This window comes from Pseudocercospora fijiensis (assembly GCF_000340215.1).
Source record: "Pseudocercospora fijiensis CIRAD86 unplaced genomic scaffold MYCFIscaffold_5, whole genome shotgun sequence".
NCBI classification, from domain to species: Eukaryota; Fungi; Ascomycota; class Dothideomycetes; order Mycosphaerellales; family Mycosphaerellaceae; genus Pseudocercospora; species Pseudocercospora fijiensis.
The window spans coordinates 164,413-183,240 of NW_006921536.1; the positions used below are offsets into that span (position 1 = coordinate 164,413).

The window sequence follows — 18,828 nt, forward strand, 5'->3', positions numbered from 1 at the left end:
GAGCGAGGATCAAGCAAAGCTCGCTGGATTCATCGTGTCGTCGAGGAATACCCTGATCTTGTTGGACTTGAGCGGGACATACTGGATATTGGCTGGCTCGGATGGACTTTTCAGGTTCTATGTCCCGCCATTTTTCTGATCCTCTTCCCGAGCTTCTTTGGTATGATGATTAGGTAGGTGGTACTGCGACTTCACAAGCAGCGAATGTCGTCCTGACGAAATATCAGTTATGTGACGCCGGTGACGGGATTGAGCTGCCGCTCTACGACAACCTTGGTATATGCTATGTCGCAGACGTTCCTCATGATACTCTGGCTGTTCAGCTGGTTTTTTTGGGAGAGAAATTCGAGGGATACAAGGGCGCACACTTTGCAAAAGACCCGTCCCATCAATTTAGTCCTGGTGCTGTGGTATTTCTTTCTTGTACTGGGCGTAGTGATGTCATTTTTCACTTCTGTCATGGGCACAGGTGGGCGGAGTCCATCGTATTCTCCTGTCTTATGCTGACACTGCCTAGTCTTCTTCCTCATGGGCCTATACCAGAACTGTCTATGTCTCTTTCCGGTAGGCTACACTGACCTGTGCGTTGTGCTTGGCTCATGCTTCTGCAGATACGATACTGGATGAACATACATGACGAAAATGTCCAGATCTTCATGGGGGGTAACAGCGCCGAGTCGGTCCATAATGCCCGCACATTTTGGCTTCCTGGAGGCTTGACTGCAGCAATCTTACTGATATTCATGAGCTATGTTGGATGGTGGTACCAAAGAGTTCTTCGGGAGCGTTTTCGGGAGGTTGTCGCCAAAATTCAAGATCCCCCGGTCCGCAAAAGTAGCACGAAAGCTCCAAGTCAAAGCTCCAACAATACCACAGCCACAACGCCTGCTGCTCCGCAAAGCCCAGTCCCATCGGCTGCGCTTGCTGTCCCGGAGCAGACGGCCCAAGCTGTAAGCCGGCCAACAGGTGGAACAGAAGCACAGTCTTCCCTTTCGGATTAGCAGACTTGCAAGTAAAGTTGTGCCTAAGCATATACAGAAATGGCGCTGGTGCACGTTCAAGGCAAATTAGTCTTTAATGTACTGAGCTTCAAGGCACCATGAGAGCATGCAAGGTCAGCGAAGGCGGAGTTGCTGCATATGATAGAGACTGTAGTCTTGTGATCCATGTCCTAATGAATGTCCACCGAAAGTCCGAGCAACGTCCACTGATAGAACTATTCTAGCGACATGATAGTGTAGCTTCTCTTCGTATAAAAAGTGCACTGCGAACGACTTCGCAAGCGCAGCCTTGGCAAATTCCGTCCCAGCCTTACCAGATTACGTCAGTGGCTGACCACGATTCAATTCAATGCATGCAATGTCTCTTCGTCCTCTACAACTACGAGTACCTAGTTGATGCTCATACATCGTCGCAAGATATTCGTGATCTCGACACACTTAATAATACGCCATGGCAGAAATCCAATTCCGAGTCCGAGAAGTTGACGAGGCAGGAACACTCACCGCAACCTACATACACTCTATCGGAAAAAAAGGATCCCCAAGCCGAGTAGATGCGATCGTAAGTACAGCATCATCACCAGGAATTACATCAAAGCTTAAACTACCTCCTCAGTTCCCTCCGACATCCAATACTTTACTTCAAAGATTCATCGCCCTTTTTCTGCCTTCGGGCTACCCACACAGTGTGACAGAGGATTACAAAGAGTGTGTTGAAATAGAGTCGGATGCATCTGGCTTATATGGGACACTGTTGACGTTTCTGACAGATATCAGATCTATGTGAGTGTCCACCGTGGGCTAAGAAGGATCTTGTCCAGAGCCTGATGGCGCGAAGGATTCTATACAGGCATTCGTCAGTAGCATTGCCGGGCTATTGTCCTCTCGCGCCGTGCTTTTAAGCGTGGGCGTCGGCGATTCTTCAGCATCGCCTACTTCGGCTTTGCTCCTGTCCATGCTCCAGCAATCCTTGAGCCGTATTGCGAAGGTCGCATTTGCCTACCGCCTCGGAAAAGCCATCGAGCCAGAATGTAAGTAGGTGCAAATTCCTAATAATAATAATAAGTTGCCGCTGACTAGTATTTGCTAAAATCGCACACACGATCGCAGGTAAAATGTACCGATTCTGTGCAGACCTCTTGCACGATTCATCTTTTGTTCTCAACTGCCTTTCTCCCATGCTCCCGAAAGCATTTCGGCCGCCAATCTTAGCTTTGAGTAGCATCTGCTTCGCTGTCTGCGACGTCGTCGCAAGCTCGACGAAAGCAAGCCTGAGCGCGCACTTCGCGAAGTGGGAGAACCTGGGAGAGCTCAACGCCAAAGACAGCAGTCAAGAAACCATAATATCACTACTGGGAATGCTGACCGGCAGTCTCCTCGTGAATTGGATCTCTGGACATTGGGCGACTTGGACAGCGCTGATTCTCATGTTGTCTGTACATCTTGAAGCCAATCGACGGGCAGTCAGAGCCATTGTAATGCAGACCCTCAACCGGCAAAGAGCAACAGTGGTGTATCACCGCTTGTGCGTCGGTCACATTCCAAGGCCTGCGGAGGTCTCTCGGGTAGAACGGATCTTTGAGCGCAACGGTGCCGTGAGAGACGCGGAAAATCGGCTGATAGGAGTATGCACGATGAACGAGTCGTTCGGAGGATTCTTAAAGTCGCTCTCCGATCACGAGTGTACATCAGTGCCATCGCTGAAGGTCGATGGGTATCGAATGTCGAGGTTGATGTCTGCATGCAAGGGCTCTAATTTTCTGATTTGGCCGAGCCGACGTGGAGGTATAGTCCATGTTTCGATTGTCCTGAGGCAGTCTGCCAACGCCGAGGATCTACTTTCTGCCTGGTGGTCGGCCTTGCATGTTGCGAAGGCCATGGCGACTCATACCGACAATACTTTCGAGCCAGAGCGGGTCACTGGGCCTGACAAAGTGTCCCACGCCGCAGAGGACGCTGTGTTCGATGCAATTACCCAGGCCATTGACGCTAGCAGGACATTGCTGCGCAATAACGCGAAGGCTCTACGCGAGGCCGGCTGGATGTTGGAAACGACTTGTCTCGAGACCACACCGCGAAGACGTGTCGATATCAGTCAGTGAGATCAGCTTATTACGGGTTGAAGGCGTGATGGCTGGCAGCCTGATGATGTCGATGACAAGACAATTGGGCTGGCTGGGGCTGGAAGCAAGATTTGACCAGGGCCCTGGTCAACGGCACGGCCGCACTTGTCACTTCAACGTCGCCTGCTCCCGCTTCTCACATCTTGTTAATCCTCAACATCTTTCCATTTCCCGTCTATCATAAACATGGAGAAAGCGTAGCGTATCTGCCTTACACAGCTCACATTGCTGGCGTCGAAGCTTCCGCAAGTCGCACAGCTACAAATATTTCTTGAACCATCCAACACTCTGCTTGGTAACCTGATCGATCGCCGCCTTGCTCTTCTCATCGGCCCAATCACCCCTCAAGGCGAAACCGTGGATCTGATCTGGGTAGATGATGCACTCAGCGCCGTCCAAAGCCTCGCCCTCTCCCTCACCCTTCTTCTTCGCAGCCATCAGTCTCAGGATCTGCCCTTGCTCCGTCTCGCCAAGTAATGAGTCCTTCTCGCCCAGCGCGAGACTAAGCGGTACTGTGACAGGGTCGAAGTCGGCTGGAATGGAGAGGAGCGACGGATGAGCTGCGAATGCCGCGTCGATACCCTTGCCTGGAGTCCCAGAAAAAGGCTTCTGTGCAGCTAAGATGGCGTATCGACCTCCCCAGCAGAACCCGATCGCACCCACTTTCTGAGTCCCTGGAATCTCGCGCACCTTCTGGATGAAGCCTTCGATGATGGGACGAGCCACAGCCTCTCGGTGCTTGATCAAGAACGGACCAAGCGTAGCTGCGACGCTTGCGGTTGCAGCCGCTTTCTCCGTTATCGAGCGAGCCTCGCGTTCTGGTAAAGTCGGCTCGATGGTCTTGAGGAATGCCTGGTCGATCGCATCGCCTTCGAGGACGTCGGGAATGTAAGCAGTGAATCCATTAGCTGCATACTCGTCCGCCCTGCAGTGATCGTCATCGTCAGCCAATCTGCACATCCCAAGGCTGCCATCCTTTTCGAGAGACTTACAGCAGCCGGATGTTGTTGAACTTGTAGCCAAAGATGTCGTTAAGGAACACGACGGTCTTGCTCTTGTCCTTGTTCGCGGGTTCCGCGACGTAAGTTGGCAGTCCACCGATCGTCTCCTCTCGGCCCTGCGGTGTTCCTGAAGCCAAATGGCCGCTCATGCAGCACGATCCCATTCCAACGTTGCCAGACATGATTACTTCTTTCTTCGATAAATTAGTTCTTCAATTTGGGTCAAGGTGTCGATTGTTTACAGTGGAGGGGTAGAGGGGTATATCAACACCTCTGGCAGACAAATGACGTAGCGGGAAACAGAGTTCAGCGTGTTGCTTTCTCAGCAGCGATCAAAACAAGGCATTGCCATCGATGAAGGTCGATCTTCTGCAAGTCTGCCGGCCTTCTCTGCTCATCATTCACCTTCACCAGGCCATGCATGATATCACATCACACCCTCTGCGCTCTTCCAAGCGCTCACCGTGTTCGATGCAGCCATCGACGTCCTCTATCCACTTGGTGCGTCGACTTTCGAGAATGGTTGGCAGCTTACGCTTGTAGCGCTCTCCTCCGCAATCTTTTATGCAAGGAGATGGTGCTATACAAAGCGACAGGTGCCTTGATGCCATTCTATCATACTCCTGACATCGGTATTGTGCTTGTGGAACCACTTTTGTACTTCTGCTGATACCGTGGAAGCTCGAACATCATTTACGTCGACAAGAAGAGAAGAAACTGCTACCAGTGTTACAGAGGTAACAACAGGTGTACCGACTTGGGAAGGATTAATAGATGCGGGAGTGATTACGATGGCTGAATGGGGAAAATTTCCCGAGAGAAGTTCATACAAAGTCGGGCGGAGTTGAACTTCTCATCCAGCAGTGGATGCCACCAGTCATTACCGCTATTTACTGACGAGAGTGAGAATGTGTAGTGGTAGAAGTCAGCAAAGTTCGAAGACCGATGATTGGCTCCGTAGACCACAACCACGGTCTCGGCAGAAGTCAAGATGCAGATGCACACTCTCTTATTGGATTCCCAAGCTCTTGAATTCCTTTGGGCATCAAATTCTTCCAAGAAACATGTTCGACATGCGCAAATGGAGAAATATCAGCTAATCCACACATCCCATGAAGACTGGCATTGGAGTTCCCGAGCCTTTTCACTGCATCCATCCAGCACAATATCGACACTTATCCACCATTCCAGCAACGGAAGCGAAAACCCCTACCTGTGAACCGGCAACATTCGGAAGCCGTGAAGAATTATAAGAAAGCATCACTCCTCTCCTCTCCTCTCTCCTCTTCCTCCTCCTCCATCACCTCCAATCCCACCAATCCAAAACCAACACCACCCAAGATGCATTTCCTCAAACCACTCCTCGTCCTCACCTCCATGCTATCCCTAGCATCAACATCCGCCCTCCCAAACACAGACACATCAGTCGGTCAGTCCAATCCAGTCCCCAACCCAGATCACTCTCATCACTAACTCACATCCCAACTCCCTCTTACCCTCACTCACACACTGACTCCCAAATTCCTCACCCTCCCATTACTAATTTCAATCCCCCTCCCAGCTCTCGCCCACGACAAATGGCCTTGCAAATGCCAACCCAACCACGCCGGAAAAAAATGCTATGAGATGGCGAATGAGGATGTGATTTCTGGGGGTATGATTCATCATTATTACAAGTGTTACGAGAATGGGAGGTGTAAGGATTTGGGGTTTAGGGAGGAGTGTAGGAAGAAGAAGCATCACTGAGGTTGAGACTAAGGGAGGAAACTCCTAACTCTAAAGGAAGGGAATGAAGGATGGGAGGGGGGTATAGGGGGGAGGGAAGGGGTGGAGAGCGATTGAGCAACCAATAGATCAAAGGGGGCGTTGTGTGTGAGATCTTGTTTCGTGTTTCTGTCATCGATTGTCTTAGAAAGTTGATTGAGGAAGTAGAACTTCGGAGTCAAATGTTCGGTGTGTGTATGCGAAAATGTCTTGCAACAGAATGAATCGATGTTTCTAGCCTTCGTCTCAGAGCACAGCCCTCATCCAGCTGAGAAATAAGTAAAAAACAAAAAAAATCCTCCTTCTCATCTTCCATCATCCATCAAATCACAACAACATACATCTTCGAGCCGGTCTCACCACCCACCAAAGAAACAAATCCTCACCTTCTTCTACCATCCATCACTCGCAGTCACCATGCCTTACCAAAAGCAATTCCAACGCCACCTCATCGCCGAAACGCCTCGCGACACAGACGACAAATGGCCCGAGCACGAAGAGCCGAATCGATGGGAGAGCGATGATCAAGAATATGGCATATACCGGTAAAATCTTCGAAAAGGAAGGAATTCCAGTCGCTCAGGACGGTACCTCTACATCTACCTCACGCCTTCAAGCAAACCCTCAACAATCCACTCCGCAGTCTTCATAGCCACACAACGACAATGTTCAGGATCAAGAGAAAACGTATGCGGAATGTCTTCATTCTCCAAAAGTTCCATGCACGGCCAATGTCGTGTCTCGTGAGTTCCTCTCGTGCGGCGTTTTGCGATGATTTCGTCTCGGGTGTCGTCGTGAACCCAGTAGTCTTTGTGGGCCCAGAGGAAGAAAAGTTTCGTTCTGGCATTGAGGTGGGATGCGTCGTTTTCGTCTACGACACCCCAGAGCGTTGCAGGGTGCCATTTGTCGTGTGTGATTTCTGAAAGTTCGCGGCGGGCCATGTATATCACTTGTCGAATGCCATAGTCGCTTTTTGCCAAGGCTTCTGTGACCTCCCAGCCTTCCGGGCCTGGAGTGTGCTTCTTCGCTAAACTCGTGAGGAGACCGGGGGAGAAGAATTGTAAGAGTCTGATGATTCCAGTCAAAGCTAGACCGAGACCAGGGATTGGGAGGATCCATTTGAAAACGCGGCCTTTATCGCTCCGAAACATATCCACGATTGTTGGAAAGAGGCAAATCGCGCCAATGATGTTGTACACTGCCTTTTCCGAGGTTTGCTGCTGATACCACTCAATGGCTTCAAGCAGCATATACGAGCCAACCGAATGTCCAACCAGTATGACATCCAATGTCGAACCAGGATGTTCTTCCGCAGTCTGATGAGCTCGCGTGCTGATTTTCGATATCAAGCCCTGAACTTCTTCGGCGAGCGAGTACGGAGGTGCATGATTCTGATGATTGTGTAGGCGTTTCGTCTCCTCCTGGAACTCAAAGCCGTCATGGCTGGCTGCGTAGATCAGGATGTGCTCTTTTCTTTTAGCCTCACGGAGCAGTCCACGCAAATGTTCCAGGAATCTTCGATAGTACTCCACCAAGCCTGGATTTCCCGGGACGAAATAGATCAAAATCTTTCGAGAGGACTCAGGATTTCCGGTTGAGAATTGGATGATGTCCTGGAATTCCGTGACGACCATTGTCTCGAAGTTCGGGATTCCGTTCGGAGGCCGTGAAAAGTCGCCAGGTGCCTTCACCGTATTCGTATTCGGACCTCGCGCAAAAGTATCCTCCTATATCTTGCCTAAGGCTCAGCTTGCTCGACAGACACACACGAGAGAAGGAGAACTGGTTTGCTTGACGTGGCGCTTTCTGTCGTACAAGAGTTGAGTTGAGCGGAGAGCGCGGCAGAATACCGAGGCAGTCACACGACTTGCAAGAAGCGAGAAAACCGGACATGCCTGCCTGATGCGATCTGAGGATCGGGTTAAGAAGCGTCGCATATGTTGTTCATTGAACTGCAAAAGTCTTGATGTAAAAGTCGAAGAGAGAATGGGTTTGCTTGAGCACGCACATTGCCGTCCAAAAGTCTTGCAGATTCTTGGCAACAACGAAAGTGCCATATGTCACTGTGAGTTTGGTATGTGAGACGAGGAGATGGATTTCGGTCGAAAAGGATTGTGGGTTTGATAAAAATGTCATCCTCATTCAACGGGCATCTCAACAGCATGGGAGAGATCGAAAAATCCACCAAAGCAGCCATGTCCCTCCAATTATCCATTCACTAAAACTAACATCCACCACCACCACCTCCTCCTCCTCCTCCGCCACCACACCCTCCTCCGCCACCTCCACCACACCCTCCTCCACCGCCGCCGCCACAGCCGCCAGCAGCTCCTGCAGCACATCCGCCCGAGCCTGCTCCGGCACAGCCACCAGCGGCGACACCACCGCCACAGGTTCCTGAACAGCAGTTACCTACAGCTCCAGCCCCGACAGCCATGCAGCCTGGTGTGGCAGGGTAGTACATTGGAGCGTAAGGCACAAAGCCAATGTAAGGAGAGTATGCCGGGATGTAGACAGGGTACCCATACGCATCAGAGTAGTAATAATCATTCCTCTTCGGCACCGGCTTGCCCTTCTTCTTCGCTCGTTCGCAGGCCTTCTGATATGCTTTCTCGAGATCATCGGCGTGAGAGCGTGAAACGGCATCGTACTTTGCGTCGGTCGGGCGAACGGCGTTGTGGGCTGAGATGTGCACGCTCTTCTTGGGATCTTGAGGGGAGGCATGCAACTCGTCGGCAGCTGTCGCAGAGGGAGTCTGGAAGAAGCGACTGGCGGCTGAAGTATGCGACTCTCGGATCGCTTCGCAGTACCAGCAAGTGCATTCGGAGTACGGGAGGCCGGTGAGTTTCTGGTAGGTCTTGGACGTCCAGGCGAAAGCGTCATTGAGCTGAACTTCAGCAACTTTATCGTCATGGTCGATGAATTGACGAGTTTTGGTGATCGTGTACTCCATGTACGTTGCTGGGTTGAGTTGATGCGTGTGCCAGACCAGGTCAACGTCAAGTGTTGGAACAGCCATTCGTGTAGGATGATCTTTCATGATGTTCATGAAGTGCTGGTACTTCGTGATGATCCTCTCCATGGTCGATGGCAACGCCGGAGAATGCAGCCAGTCAATGTTATGCATCTTTTCGATAAACGTTCCTTGACGGATGACTGCCCCTACCAGATCAAGCGCGAATGGTGAGCTGTTGTCCCAATATCGACTCATCATCTTCCGAATGGCCACGCGCTCAGCTCTTTGCGGTGTGTGCGAATGGCTTCCTCTCACCTTCCGCATATAGCTCTTGTTCTTCATCATCCCTTCAATCATACCACGAATGCCGTCTATACTGTGGCCATCTGCCCCTTCTGAATCGAAGATACCTGCTTTCCGACTGCCTTCAATAACCGTTCCAAGTCCATGCCTGAGGAGTTCATTAGGGAACTTCATGACAGATTCGGAGGTCACGTCTCGTTTGCCAAAAGCTTGGAATGGAATTCCTTCCATGCCTAAGACAGTGCCAGCCATCGGCTTGTCATCTACAATCAATCTCCGAAGGTCGCGGGCAAACTTTCCAGCTCGTAGTCGATCGTGGTGAATGGATGCGTTACAACTGCTGCAGGTCGCAAAAAAGTCCTTGTCTGAGAAACCATAGCCACTAGAGAGCGCATGATCGATAGCTGTATCTAATATTGTCTCGTCGGCGATTCCAGAGTCTGCAGCACTCCAGTCGCATGTAGTCCATGGGACGTCGTTGCTCGCTTGGCAATAAGGACATTTTACAGTCCGTAGCTTGTTCCCTTCCAAATTATCCCAAGGAAGATTAGTGAGCTCGGTGAAGTGTTGCTGCATCTCAATTGAAGGCTCGAACGCGAAGGTCTCAGAGTTGATGGCACCCGCGACCTCTTCCCACGGGAACGAGCAATGCCAAAAAGCCATATGGCCTTGTCTCAAGCAGTCTTCGAAGTAAGCTCGTGGGTTGAGCATGAATGCATGCCAAACCATCAAGATGTCGACTGGTGGCAGATTATCCATGACAAGTCGATAGGGCATACCTCCAACGTTCTCTGGTTTGACAAGAAGACCTCGTCTCCCTTCGCTTTCTAATCGCACACGCTCTGGCCAGTACGCATTGGGTAGAAGGACGTTCCACCACGCTTCAAACCGGTCCACGGCTCTCTGAACGTAGATGGCCCATCTCTTCTCCGCGAGTCTGGCAAGAAGCTCTGCGATCTTGTCGCTTTCGGGCAGGCCGTGTCCTGTGACGATGTTGTTGTGAATGCCAAAGAGGCCACTCTGCGAGCCGACTGATTGCCTCAAGCGATAGAAGGCTTCCAGAACTTTGAGGTGAGCGACCGTCTCTTCTTTGACCGGGACGCCATTGACAGACGGTCGTATGGAAAGGTTGCTGAAGCCAGCGGTGATATCTGGAGGCTGTAAGATGTGGTCCCGATCGATCTGGTCCTGCTCGTAGCTGGGAAGCTGCTCTGAAGAGGAGGAAGAGTCTTTGCCACGCGAACTGTTGTCACGTTGGGCAAGTGCTTCCTTCTCCTTGTCGGAGGAAAATAGCTTTGATAGTCTGCTAGGCATGACTGCGATTGTGGTGGTCTATGCCGGTACAATAATGGCCATGGATTGCAAGTGATGAGATTGTTGGTTGATGGTAAGACGATGAAAGGAATAGGCGTCCCATTATATGTATGCACAACCAAAGTGCGAGCTCCCTGGGAGAGTGGCAAGTGCCGGTCAGCCGCATGCTACTCACATGGCTGTGCAGGGCAGGGAACACAGCCAGAGCTGGAAGGAGGCCTGGCGCATTGCTGCGAGGTCGAATTACTCCAAACAGAAGCTGACCGGCTGGTCGTCACACGAAAGGCATCAAGATGGACGATCCGCAGCAACAAAGTGGATCTCGCGAGCGATGCCTATTGGAGGCAAGGTGCTTCGACAGACCTTCTAGCGGTCTTCTCCCGCAGCTGGGCGGAGGCTTAGATGGCTGTCACATGATTCGACGCATTCGCTGGTGAAAGCTGGAATACCATTCACCGGTCTTGCTACTGACACGCCTGCATGCAGGGCGATTTCGCAAGCAGTCTCTGGAGGCTGAAGCTGTCCAGATCTGCTTTGCATCCGAGGCCGCTCTTCCGTAACACGAGAGGGCTGCATGACTGCTCATGTGATTGCATATCGGACCGAGAAGCCTGCCTATGAGCGGTTCGGTGGGCGGAATGTCAGTTGCTGCTGTCGAGAGCTTGATCATGGTTCAATGCAGATTTCCTCTATTCATAGCTTTTCGTAGCGGTCGAAGTCATGCTTCTGGTCATGAGACATCGCCATATCTAGCCTGGTCCACGATTTCTCAGAGACCACTGTTTTATCCTTAATGCAGCGTCGGAATCTTTCTGACGCTCTCACCTCTGCTTTGCGATATCTAGCAGTTGGTCTAGCGTAGGTGGCTTCCTATACCACTAAATGCCACAAGCATGTCGAGGATGATCACATTCGTTTAGCGATTCTTCGTCTCGAGCAGTTTCGCTGCGCCCGGTCGAAGGTACTTCCCATCATTGATGCGATCATAATGCCTTGCCCATAAACTTGCGCTTTTGGAAGCTGAGCCACCACTGTGCAATTTGTTAGCTCTGCTTTAGTCGTCGTGCCGACGACCGCGTGACCTGTCCTAGTCGCTGCATTCACAGCACTCACCTTACTAGGCTGCCCTGATGCGTCACCATACACTCTGTTCAAAAGTCTCACAGCCAGCTCCTGCCGCATCTGCATAATATACTGTCTCAGCACTTCCGCCTCATTCCTATCTCTGGGAGGCTCAAACATCTGGTTGAGCGGAAAGCCCGCATCGCCAGGTATCGCAAAGTTCGTGTCCAAAGCAGAGTTCATCACTGATTTCTCAGCATCTCTCTTGCTCATGCCTGGCTTGATTTTGCTCAGCGCCTCGCTGACGTAGAGGATGCCATATATAAGGACGCGGTCTGCGGGGCCTTTGATTTCGAAGTTTCGGAAGAAGGTATTGGCGCGGAAGAGCGAGAGTATTTCGTCTAGTGGATCGTAGGACTCATTGCTGGGCTCAATGTCGAGTTCGGTGACGCCAGCTAGTGCAGGTAATTGCTGTGCTGGACCTCTGGTTCGTGTTCGTAGCGGGAGCAGAGCAAAGTTGCCAATTAATTGCTGGTTCGGCTCGTCTAGGAAAACGGAATGGTACGCTGGCATTGTGAAGTGCGCTCAGTGCGTGTCTCTTTGTTCGAAATGCGTGTTGTGGATGTTGGATGTGGTGAATTGGAAAGTCGTAGGCAGTCGCATTCAGTGCTGGCGCTGGTGCTTGTGATGGGGGATGGAACTTTGGCCGCATGCCGATCTGTGCGCAGCCTTCAACCTGGCCGCCGCACTGCTACCACCACCCACGCCGTCATCATACACCACAGATACGAGCCCGTCGCCCACGAAATCACCTGCAAAGACCGCTCGGACCGTCAAACTTGCACGCAACGATACTGATCTGTGCACGACCGATTCCCCGAACGCTGCGACCTGCGAAAGGCGCCAACCACATCCATCATGAAGCCCGTAGTATCTGCCTTCAATGCATGGACATGGTAAGCAAATGCCAGGCGTATGGCATGCGCGATGAAGCAGAGGGCTCATACGGTATACAGCATTGTCATCTCGATTTTCGGCATCGTCATTTTAAGCACAATAGGCGGCATGTTCGCATCCAACCATCACAGCATGATGGGGAGCACAGAAGACCCGCCAGATGGCAAGAAGGTCGCGACTGCAGTGTTCGGAGCAGTTGTAGTATACGCTGTAAGTCGCCGGCAGTTTAAATCGATCACGGAGACCGAAGACACTTGAGGACCTGGACTGAAGGACACCAAGCTGACAATACTACTACAGGTCTTTCTCCTGTTCTGCGGCTGCCAGGCGCTTATGCACAAAAGACAAAGTGGACGTGGAGAGATAGCGCTGCGATAGGAGGAGTGGTGCGGATGATACGAAGCGAGCAAAGAGCACTGCGAACGAGCACTCGGGCGATACAGCGAGGCGGCACAGCTTCCTTCAGAGTTGCTAAGACTCTTCACATGACACCCATATAGAATTGCGTCCTCAGCAAGAGCGACGACAGGTGGCGTCCCCGGAGCCGGAATGAGGAATCAAGAACGTTTTGAGATGGATTTAGCGGGTTTCGTTGACTTAGACTTGTATAGCAGAATATCATGAGCCTTGATGTTCAGCCCTCTTCCACTTCCAGAGGTTGCAGCAGTCATACTCCACCTTGACGACTTAAGATTTCCTCATTGGGATCACCCGACCCATGTCCATATCGAGCTGCATATCATGCAGCAGTGTGGAATCCGGGATGTATACGTCATACAACGAAGGCGCGACAGATGTACTGACGTCCCCCGGATCGGTCAAAGGAGGGTGTTGTGATGGCGCAATCCTGATATTTCGCTTCTCCGCCGTGTCGTCTTTCTCTGGATACGGTCGTCTGTTCGCCCAAGCCAACTTCAGCGGTAGAACGATTCTCTCAAGGTACTCTCGAACCTGGAAGCGTGCCAAAAGTCGGGCCGTAGTGCTCGTTGATGCAATTTCGGAGAATCTGCTTGTTCTCGCTGAATTCTCGTGCTTTCGGATTAGGGCATCGTTGCAGATGCCATTTTGCTGGTCATAGTCGTTCTGATCGTGGATCCACCCGTCACTCGTTGGGTCAGTGTGTGCCGGAGTCGTCATAATTGCTGGAGTCCCGGTTTTCCGGTTTGTTTGAGAATGCTGGTGAGGTTCTGGATATAGAGTCGACCTTGGCGCAGTACATGGTGAACACGCTTGTCACGTCAGCCTGAAGCTATGGTGAATACTGTTGGCAGCAGTATAGAATAAGAATAGGAAATAGGCTTGGGTTTTCTCAAAGTAATGGCGCCATTGAAGGAGTAAGTCCTTGCAAGACAAACTGACATTCATGCTAATCTGTAGATCTGCTTGCTCAAGATCCTAGATTCAACCCTAGTATCAATCACAAAAATGGCAGGCGACCAGCGGAAACAAATGCAACGCTGTGACCACATCCCAATTCTAATCAACCACAACCCTCCCATATTCACACCACCCATTCCGCATGGACCACCTCTTCTACAGAAATTGTCCATTCCTCGCTCAACTCGGTCTTCAAATCCTCCCACAGCCTCCTCCGACTCCCAGATTTCGCCCTCCCAACGGCGGACCTCCCCAGCCTGCAACATTTGGGTTCGAGCCCGGGACAATTCACGAAACCAATCCGAACTGGAACGTCATCCGCGATCTCACCAAGCTCCGAACCTGTGATCCTCAGATCCTAGAATGGAACGAGAGAGCAATTTTCGAAGAATGGCACAGGACTACACAAGCTTACGAGCAGTTCGTCGGAGGTGATGAGGATACGGTTAATGCGAGAATAGCGACTGGGGTAAGTGGGGTGGCGGAGAATAGGATTGAGACGTTGAGATGGATGGTTGAGGATTTGGTTAGGATGTGGGAACATGTTGGTGGGTTGCCTGTTCCTTGAAAGTTTGAATGTTGCATACCTACGAGCTTCACGACTGCTGCTAGCCTCGCCTCTTTCGAATTGTGCAGCATGCAATCGAGTCTCGGGATCGGTGATGACAGTAAGGTAGCCATATCAGTGAAGGCAAGCGTTTCGTTGCAGCTTCTTATATAAGCCCAACGATCTAGCCACTCGCTCGCTCTACTCCTCAATCCCATGAATTTTATCATCAGAGATGTCACGCCAGCTGCAATCACGAGTACAAAATCATCTCCCTCCGCCAACCACATGCAGTTTTCCCATATCTACACCATCTTACTGCCACCATGTTCCATCCTGTTCGTCGCGGCTCCTGATCCATCATGATCAACATGGGCGAGCCCGACAACATACTCGTCACAAGCCTATTCATGCCTTATCCACCGAAAACTGAGATCTTAACATGAGTTAGGATTAACGACACAATTCGCTCGAATGGCGTAGAACGTGCCAGATGCGAGAGAAAACCAGACGGGTATTAGGGGAAAGGAGTGAGAGAAGACCATAGGTGCTAAAGGTGGTCAAGAGCATGGTAAGTGTGGGTTGAATTCATGGTAGAAAATCCACGCCCGGGCAGATTGGCATGTACGTACGATGACTCCCAAAAAAGACCGTATTCACACCCTGTTCCTTCACCAAACCAATTCAATCACAAACACACCTCCCCAACTCCCCCTCCAACCCCCCATCCTCCTCACAAACCATCCTACATTTCTTTTCCTTCCCCTTCCCCAAATTCAAATTTTTAATACTATCACACATCCCCGTCCCCTCACCCGTACACGAGAACTCCTGACCCGCGGGACAAGGACGAGGTAAAGGCCCGTCTGGTGTGCATTGGAAAAAACGTATCGAGTTGAAGCAGCTGCCGTAGAGATCGCCGATTTTGCAAATCGAGTCTGAGCCGTTGGAGGGGTTGAGATATTCTTGGTTTGGGGTGAAGTCTCGTTGATGGCGGGAGAGTTCGAGGTAGCTGATGATGATGAAGAAGAGGATGTGGCAGATTGAGAAGGTGGTGGAGGGCATGGTGGAGGATTTTATTCCGCCTGGGTTTGGATTTTGTGCTTTGATGTTGTGGGTGTGTGAAAAGTTGTCTGGTTTCTGTCTGTTCTTTTCCAGGGGGGGATTTGCTGTTTGCTGATGTGCTGTAGGCTGTCTTCTGCGGTCGATGGTCGCTGTGTCAAGGTCGCTAAGTGACGTCGTGAGGTGTGGTTCGTGATTCAGGAGAAGTTCCAACTTCCAAGTGCAGATCACGAGCTAAAATTTCTAGTGGCGCTTGCTCCAAACTTGGCACTATCAGGCAGATCTCCATTCGTGCCTTAGCCATTACATGCTCCTCGGTCATCACCTATGCAATATTCCAAGATCATTGCTGCCTCAATAGCTTGATTCTTTGGTTTGGTTCTGCCATCGCTTCCATGCCGTCCAGCTTCATGTCCTCATTCGCGAACCCACATTCAATACTCAAAGTGTGTAGAATCTGTCACCAAAGTCTCCCAGACCTGGCACAATGTAGCTGCGACACAAATTGTGAGCGAGCTTTCGTTATCGAGAGAGTCGCGATACACTTACTTTTTCTCATTCAATCCTTGATCAACAAAGGCAGTGACCACTCGCAGGCGAGGGAACTTCTCTGCAAAGTTCTGGACGCCTTCTGGCGAGGCAATGAGGTTCAAGAACAAAATGCGTTCTTCTGGCACACCCTTCGATAGCAACACGTCCACAGCCATGAGAGCAGATCCACCCGTTGCAAGCATTGGATCTAAAAGGAGTACCCATCGATCCTTAATATCTTCAGGTAGCTTGTCGTAGAACAGTCTTGGCTTGCTGGTGTCTTCATCTCGCTGAATGAGGATCTTGCCGATACGTACACTGCGACAGCATTCTCGTAGAGCCTGCTCCATCGATTCACCTGCGCGCATAATAGACACACCACAGATCTTGCCCTCAAATTTGACACCAGCATAAGTTCGCCCTTGGACTGGTGTGGTGACCGTGTGAGGCAAGACTGGCAGGTGGTTGAGTGCTTCCTCGACGAGTAGACGGCTGACTCGATTGCTGTGAAAGATGAAGTCGGCACGTCCGGTGTTGATGTCTCGAAGCATCCTGCTCAGCTTTAGTCAAAGAAGCAAGGCTGGCAGGTGCGAAACGACAACATACGTGAGGAGGGCTATCAGTTGTGGTGTCTGAGGTAGGATATGGAGATTGCTGATTTTAGGAACCGTTGACACTGTAGCTGTTGGCTTGAGATCTGTCGACCTGTAGTTCGGGCCAAGCTGCTGGCTGGGTGCCCTGATTAATGGCGAGCCTTGGGAAGCCATTTTGCTGCTGGACTCGAGGAATTTTTCCGACAGGATCTTATGGGTGTGATGAAAGAGACGTGGCCTGGACGAGGTGAGCTAGAAGAAACTTCGACGAAGCTCCAGAGGAAAGAGATAACTACATACTGATGAAGGAAATAACGAAGCAGAAGAGGAGTGGTCCGAGTGGAGGGGATTTGTGGGCCAGGCCCAGGCTGCTCGCGTGGCTTACTGTGCTGCCAAGGTAAGCGTGCCCACCTCGCGCTAGTTACGCGAGGTTCGTAGACCCTGCTAGTTTGTTAGCAACCGCGAATCTATAGTAGTTTCTCGTGCTCAACTCGCTCGTGGTTACGCTTAGGGTTAAGAAGGAGGCATTTCTCGAGCCTACCGTCGATTAAGCGACTAAACTATACCTCTCTACCGCAAACCCGACGCGTCTCGTAAAGCCAAAGAGGCCGCCGAGAGCGCCGCTATTATAGTAGAAGCTTAGTCTGCTGCTACTTAGAAGAAGCGCAAACGCACTATTAAAGTAGGTGCCTCGAGGAAGCGATAGAATAGTGCTAATTAGCAATTGTAACTAGACGATTAATTGCTAGAAGCTAGCGGTTATCCGGAGGGTTAAGACGCGCCTATAGAAGACGAAGCCGCGCCTACTAAAGCGGACGATAAAGAGAGGGTTAATAAAGAGAATAAGGACGTAGAAGCGTAGTAAGAAGCCGAGATTAAGTACAACTTCCGTACGCTAGTATATATATCCTATAGCAAAGAACGCCTACATAGAGATTGTTAACTACGCGTACGGCGAGTAACTAGCTTCGAGACCTAGCGCAACTTCCTCGAAGTGTATAATAAGTAGTATAAAGGGTAGGAAGACAAATACGACTGTCGAGAGATTATCGTTAAGTGCTCGCACTATAGCCTTCGATAGCGAGATATCTTCTTAACAAGTGTCGGCGGTAATAAGCGAGAACAAGACTCGGTATAGCTTGCTGTTCTTAATTAACTCGACGACTAGCATAACGCTAATAGGCAAGGCCTTATTGTAACTATAGATATAATAGTAGTTAATCTAAAGCCGCTATAGACGCCTACACAACTGCGAGCGAGGCAATAGTAGCGACTAATACCCGGCGGCTCTTAAAGGGTAACTACGACTTAGCGGCAGTTAGATGAAGTACGTCGGTAGCGGCGTCTCGAGTTAGAAGAAGAGGCTAGCAATCTACGGCAAACGCCTTTAGCTAAAGAGCTTCGTAAGGAAGATAATAGCGACTATCGAGAGATAATAAAGCGTATATAGGCGTATAAGAAGACAACCTGTAACTAGTATAGTTAGTACTGCTATTATAACGGCTCTAACCTAGATACTGCTTACTACTTAATCTTTAAAGAGATTGCTATAGCGTAGGCGGCTAGAATAGCGAGAGGCGAGCTTACTATTATAGATCTAGGCTCTACACTTATTAATAAGATATAGCGCTATAAGCAGCGCTATATAAGCAACTCGGCTCGCAATCTATTTACTTAGAGTGCGAAGAGCGCAAAGGTTAACGGTGGATACAGTAGCGGCGTAACGGTTAATAATTATATGCCTAGCTCTATAGTAGTGAAGGAATAGCTGCCCTCGAGTCCACTACGTAGCTTACAACCGAATATAGAATAGGTAGACCTAAAGGATTAAATCTACGATTTCTTCGCCTAGCTTTATTAAAGGATATATTAGAGCTATAGATTAGAAGACCTAGAGCATATAGAGCGAGTATTTAAAGATAGGGAGCTTAGGTTGCAGAGATATATCGGCATAACTAAAGGAAAGTGGTATAAACTAGGCTTCAAAGAAGGGCAATAGGAGTATTTCCGCCAAGCGGGGCGGAGGTATATAAAGGATAGACAGCTTTGAGATTCATAGAGTTTCTATACAACAGCACACCGTAGAAAAACACTGAAAAAAAGAGACGGCCTTGTTATATACGTATACTGTCGAGAAATAATTATTATACGATAAGTATTATATATTGTTGTTGTGTTCTAATAGTTGTATAGAAGCTAAAAGTAATAAGAGACATACGGCTTCGCTAGCTCCGAGC

At 50.3% G+C, this 18,828-nt stretch overlaps 9 protein-coding genes across 9 annotated transcripts; 4 read left to right on the forward strand and 5 right to left on the reverse strand.

The window, feature by feature from the left end:
* Positions 1-1,467: 1,467 nt before the first annotated feature.
* On the forward strand, positions 1,468-2,638 carry MYCFIDRAFT_100197 (uncharacterized protein; the record flags this gene model as incomplete). Its single annotated transcript, XM_007929019.1, has 3 exons — positions 1,468-1,563; positions 1,840-2,032; positions 2,112-2,638. Coding segments are annotated over 3 exons (816 nt in total), but the record flags the coding sequence as incomplete, so codon positions are not given.
* Positions 2,639-3,271: 633 nt separating this feature from the next.
* On the reverse strand, positions 3,272-4,340 carry MYCFIDRAFT_211409 (uncharacterized protein). Its single transcript, XM_007929020.1, has 2 exons — positions 4,117-4,340; positions 3,272-4,049 (listed from the first exon to the last, which is right to left on the reverse strand). The coding sequence occupies exons 1-2, from the start codon at positions 4,305-4,307 to the stop codon at positions 3,383-3,385; spliced, it is 858 nt and encodes a 285-aa protein (XP_007927211.1). The 5' UTR covers positions 4,308-4,340; the 3' UTR covers positions 3,272-3,382.
* A 1,722-nt stretch (positions 4,341-6,062) lies between these two features.
* Positions 6,063-7,673, reverse strand: MYCFIDRAFT_154272 (uncharacterized protein). Its single transcript, XM_007929021.1, has one exon. It carries the CDS (start codon positions 7,521-7,523, stop codon positions 6,489-6,491), a length of 1,035 nt encoding a protein of 344 aa, XP_007927212.1. The 5' UTR covers positions 7,524-7,673; the 3' UTR covers positions 6,063-6,488.
* Positions 7,674-8,113: 440 nt separating this feature from the next.
* On the reverse strand, positions 8,114-10,462 carry MYCFIDRAFT_32605 (uncharacterized protein; the record flags this gene model as incomplete). Its single annotated transcript, XM_007928769.1, has 2 exons — positions 8,114-9,558; positions 9,598-10,462. 2 exons carry the CDS (start codon positions 10,460-10,462, stop codon positions 8,114-8,116), a joined length of 2,310 nt encoding a protein of 769 aa, XP_007926960.1.
* Positions 10,463-11,445: 983 nt separating this feature from the next.
* MYCFIDRAFT_63746 (uncharacterized protein) lies at positions 11,446-12,097 on the reverse strand (the record flags this gene model as incomplete). Its single annotated transcript, XM_007928917.1, has 2 exons — positions 11,446-11,493; positions 11,576-12,097. The coding sequence occupies 2 exons, from the start codon at positions 12,095-12,097 to the stop codon at positions 11,446-11,448; spliced, it is 570 nt and encodes a 189-aa protein (XP_007927108.1).
* A 205-nt stretch (positions 12,098-12,302) lies between these two features.
* Positions 12,303-13,117, forward strand: MYCFIDRAFT_78951 (uncharacterized protein). The gene is made up of 3 exons (XM_007929003.1): positions 12,303-12,480; positions 12,541-12,691; positions 12,782-13,117. The coding sequence occupies exons 1-3, from the start codon at positions 12,443-12,445 to the stop codon at positions 12,857-12,859; spliced, it is 267 nt and encodes an 88-aa protein (XP_007927194.1). The 5' UTR covers positions 12,303-12,442; the 3' UTR covers positions 12,860-13,117.
* A 681-nt stretch (positions 13,118-13,798) lies between these two features.
* On the forward strand, positions 13,799-14,761 carry MYCFIDRAFT_78950 (uncharacterized protein; the record flags this gene model as incomplete). Its single annotated transcript, XM_007929002.1, has 3 exons — positions 13,799-13,815; positions 14,021-14,327; positions 14,639-14,761. The coding sequence occupies 3 exons, from the start codon at positions 13,799-13,801 to the stop codon at positions 14,759-14,761; spliced, it is 447 nt and encodes a 148-aa protein (XP_007927193.1).
* A 1,147-nt stretch (positions 14,762-15,908) lies between these two features.
* On the reverse strand, positions 15,909-16,828 carry MYCFIDRAFT_57277 (uncharacterized protein; the record flags this gene model as incomplete). The annotated part of the gene is made up of 3 exons (XM_007928890.1): positions 16,605-16,828; positions 16,017-16,550; positions 15,909-15,960 (listed from the first exon to the last, which is right to left on the reverse strand). Exons 1-3 carry the CDS (start codon positions 16,763-16,765, stop codon positions 15,909-15,911), a joined length of 747 nt encoding a protein of 248 aa, XP_007927081.1. The 5' UTR covers positions 16,766-16,828.
* On the forward strand, positions 16,805-16,992 carry MYCFIDRAFT_175184 (uncharacterized protein; the record flags this gene model as incomplete). The annotated part of the gene is made up of 2 exons (XM_007929022.1): positions 16,805-16,838; positions 16,871-16,992. 2 exons carry the CDS (start codon positions 16,805-16,807, stop codon positions 16,990-16,992), a joined length of 156 nt encoding a protein of 51 aa, XP_007927213.1.
* Positions 16,993-18,828: the final 1,836 nt, after the last annotated feature.

Coding starts and splice junctions, on each gene's coding strand:
- MYCFIDRAFT_211409 (XM_007929020.1), bottom strand. CDS start 4,307: ATGTCTGGCAACGTTGGAATGGGATCGTGCTGCATGAGCGGCCATTTG. Junction 4,050..4,116: donor TTCAACAACATCCGGCTGCT/GTAAGTCTCTCG, acceptor CGATCACTGCAG/GGCGGACGAGTATGCAGCTA.
- MYCFIDRAFT_154272 (XM_007929021.1), bottom strand. CDS start 7,523: ATGGTCGTCACGGAATTCCAGGACATCATCCAATTCTCAACCGGAAAT.
- MYCFIDRAFT_78951 (XM_007929003.1), top strand. CDS start 12,443: ATGAAGCCCGTAGTATCTGCCTTCAATGCATGGACATG. Junction 12,481..12,540: donor GCCTTCAATGCATGGACATG/GTAAGCAAATGC, acceptor TACGGTATACAG/CATTGTCATCTCGATTTTCG. Junction 12,692..12,781: donor GAGCAGTTGTAGTATACGCT/GTAAGTCGCCGG, acceptor ATACTACTACAG/GTCTTTCTCCTGTTCTGCGG.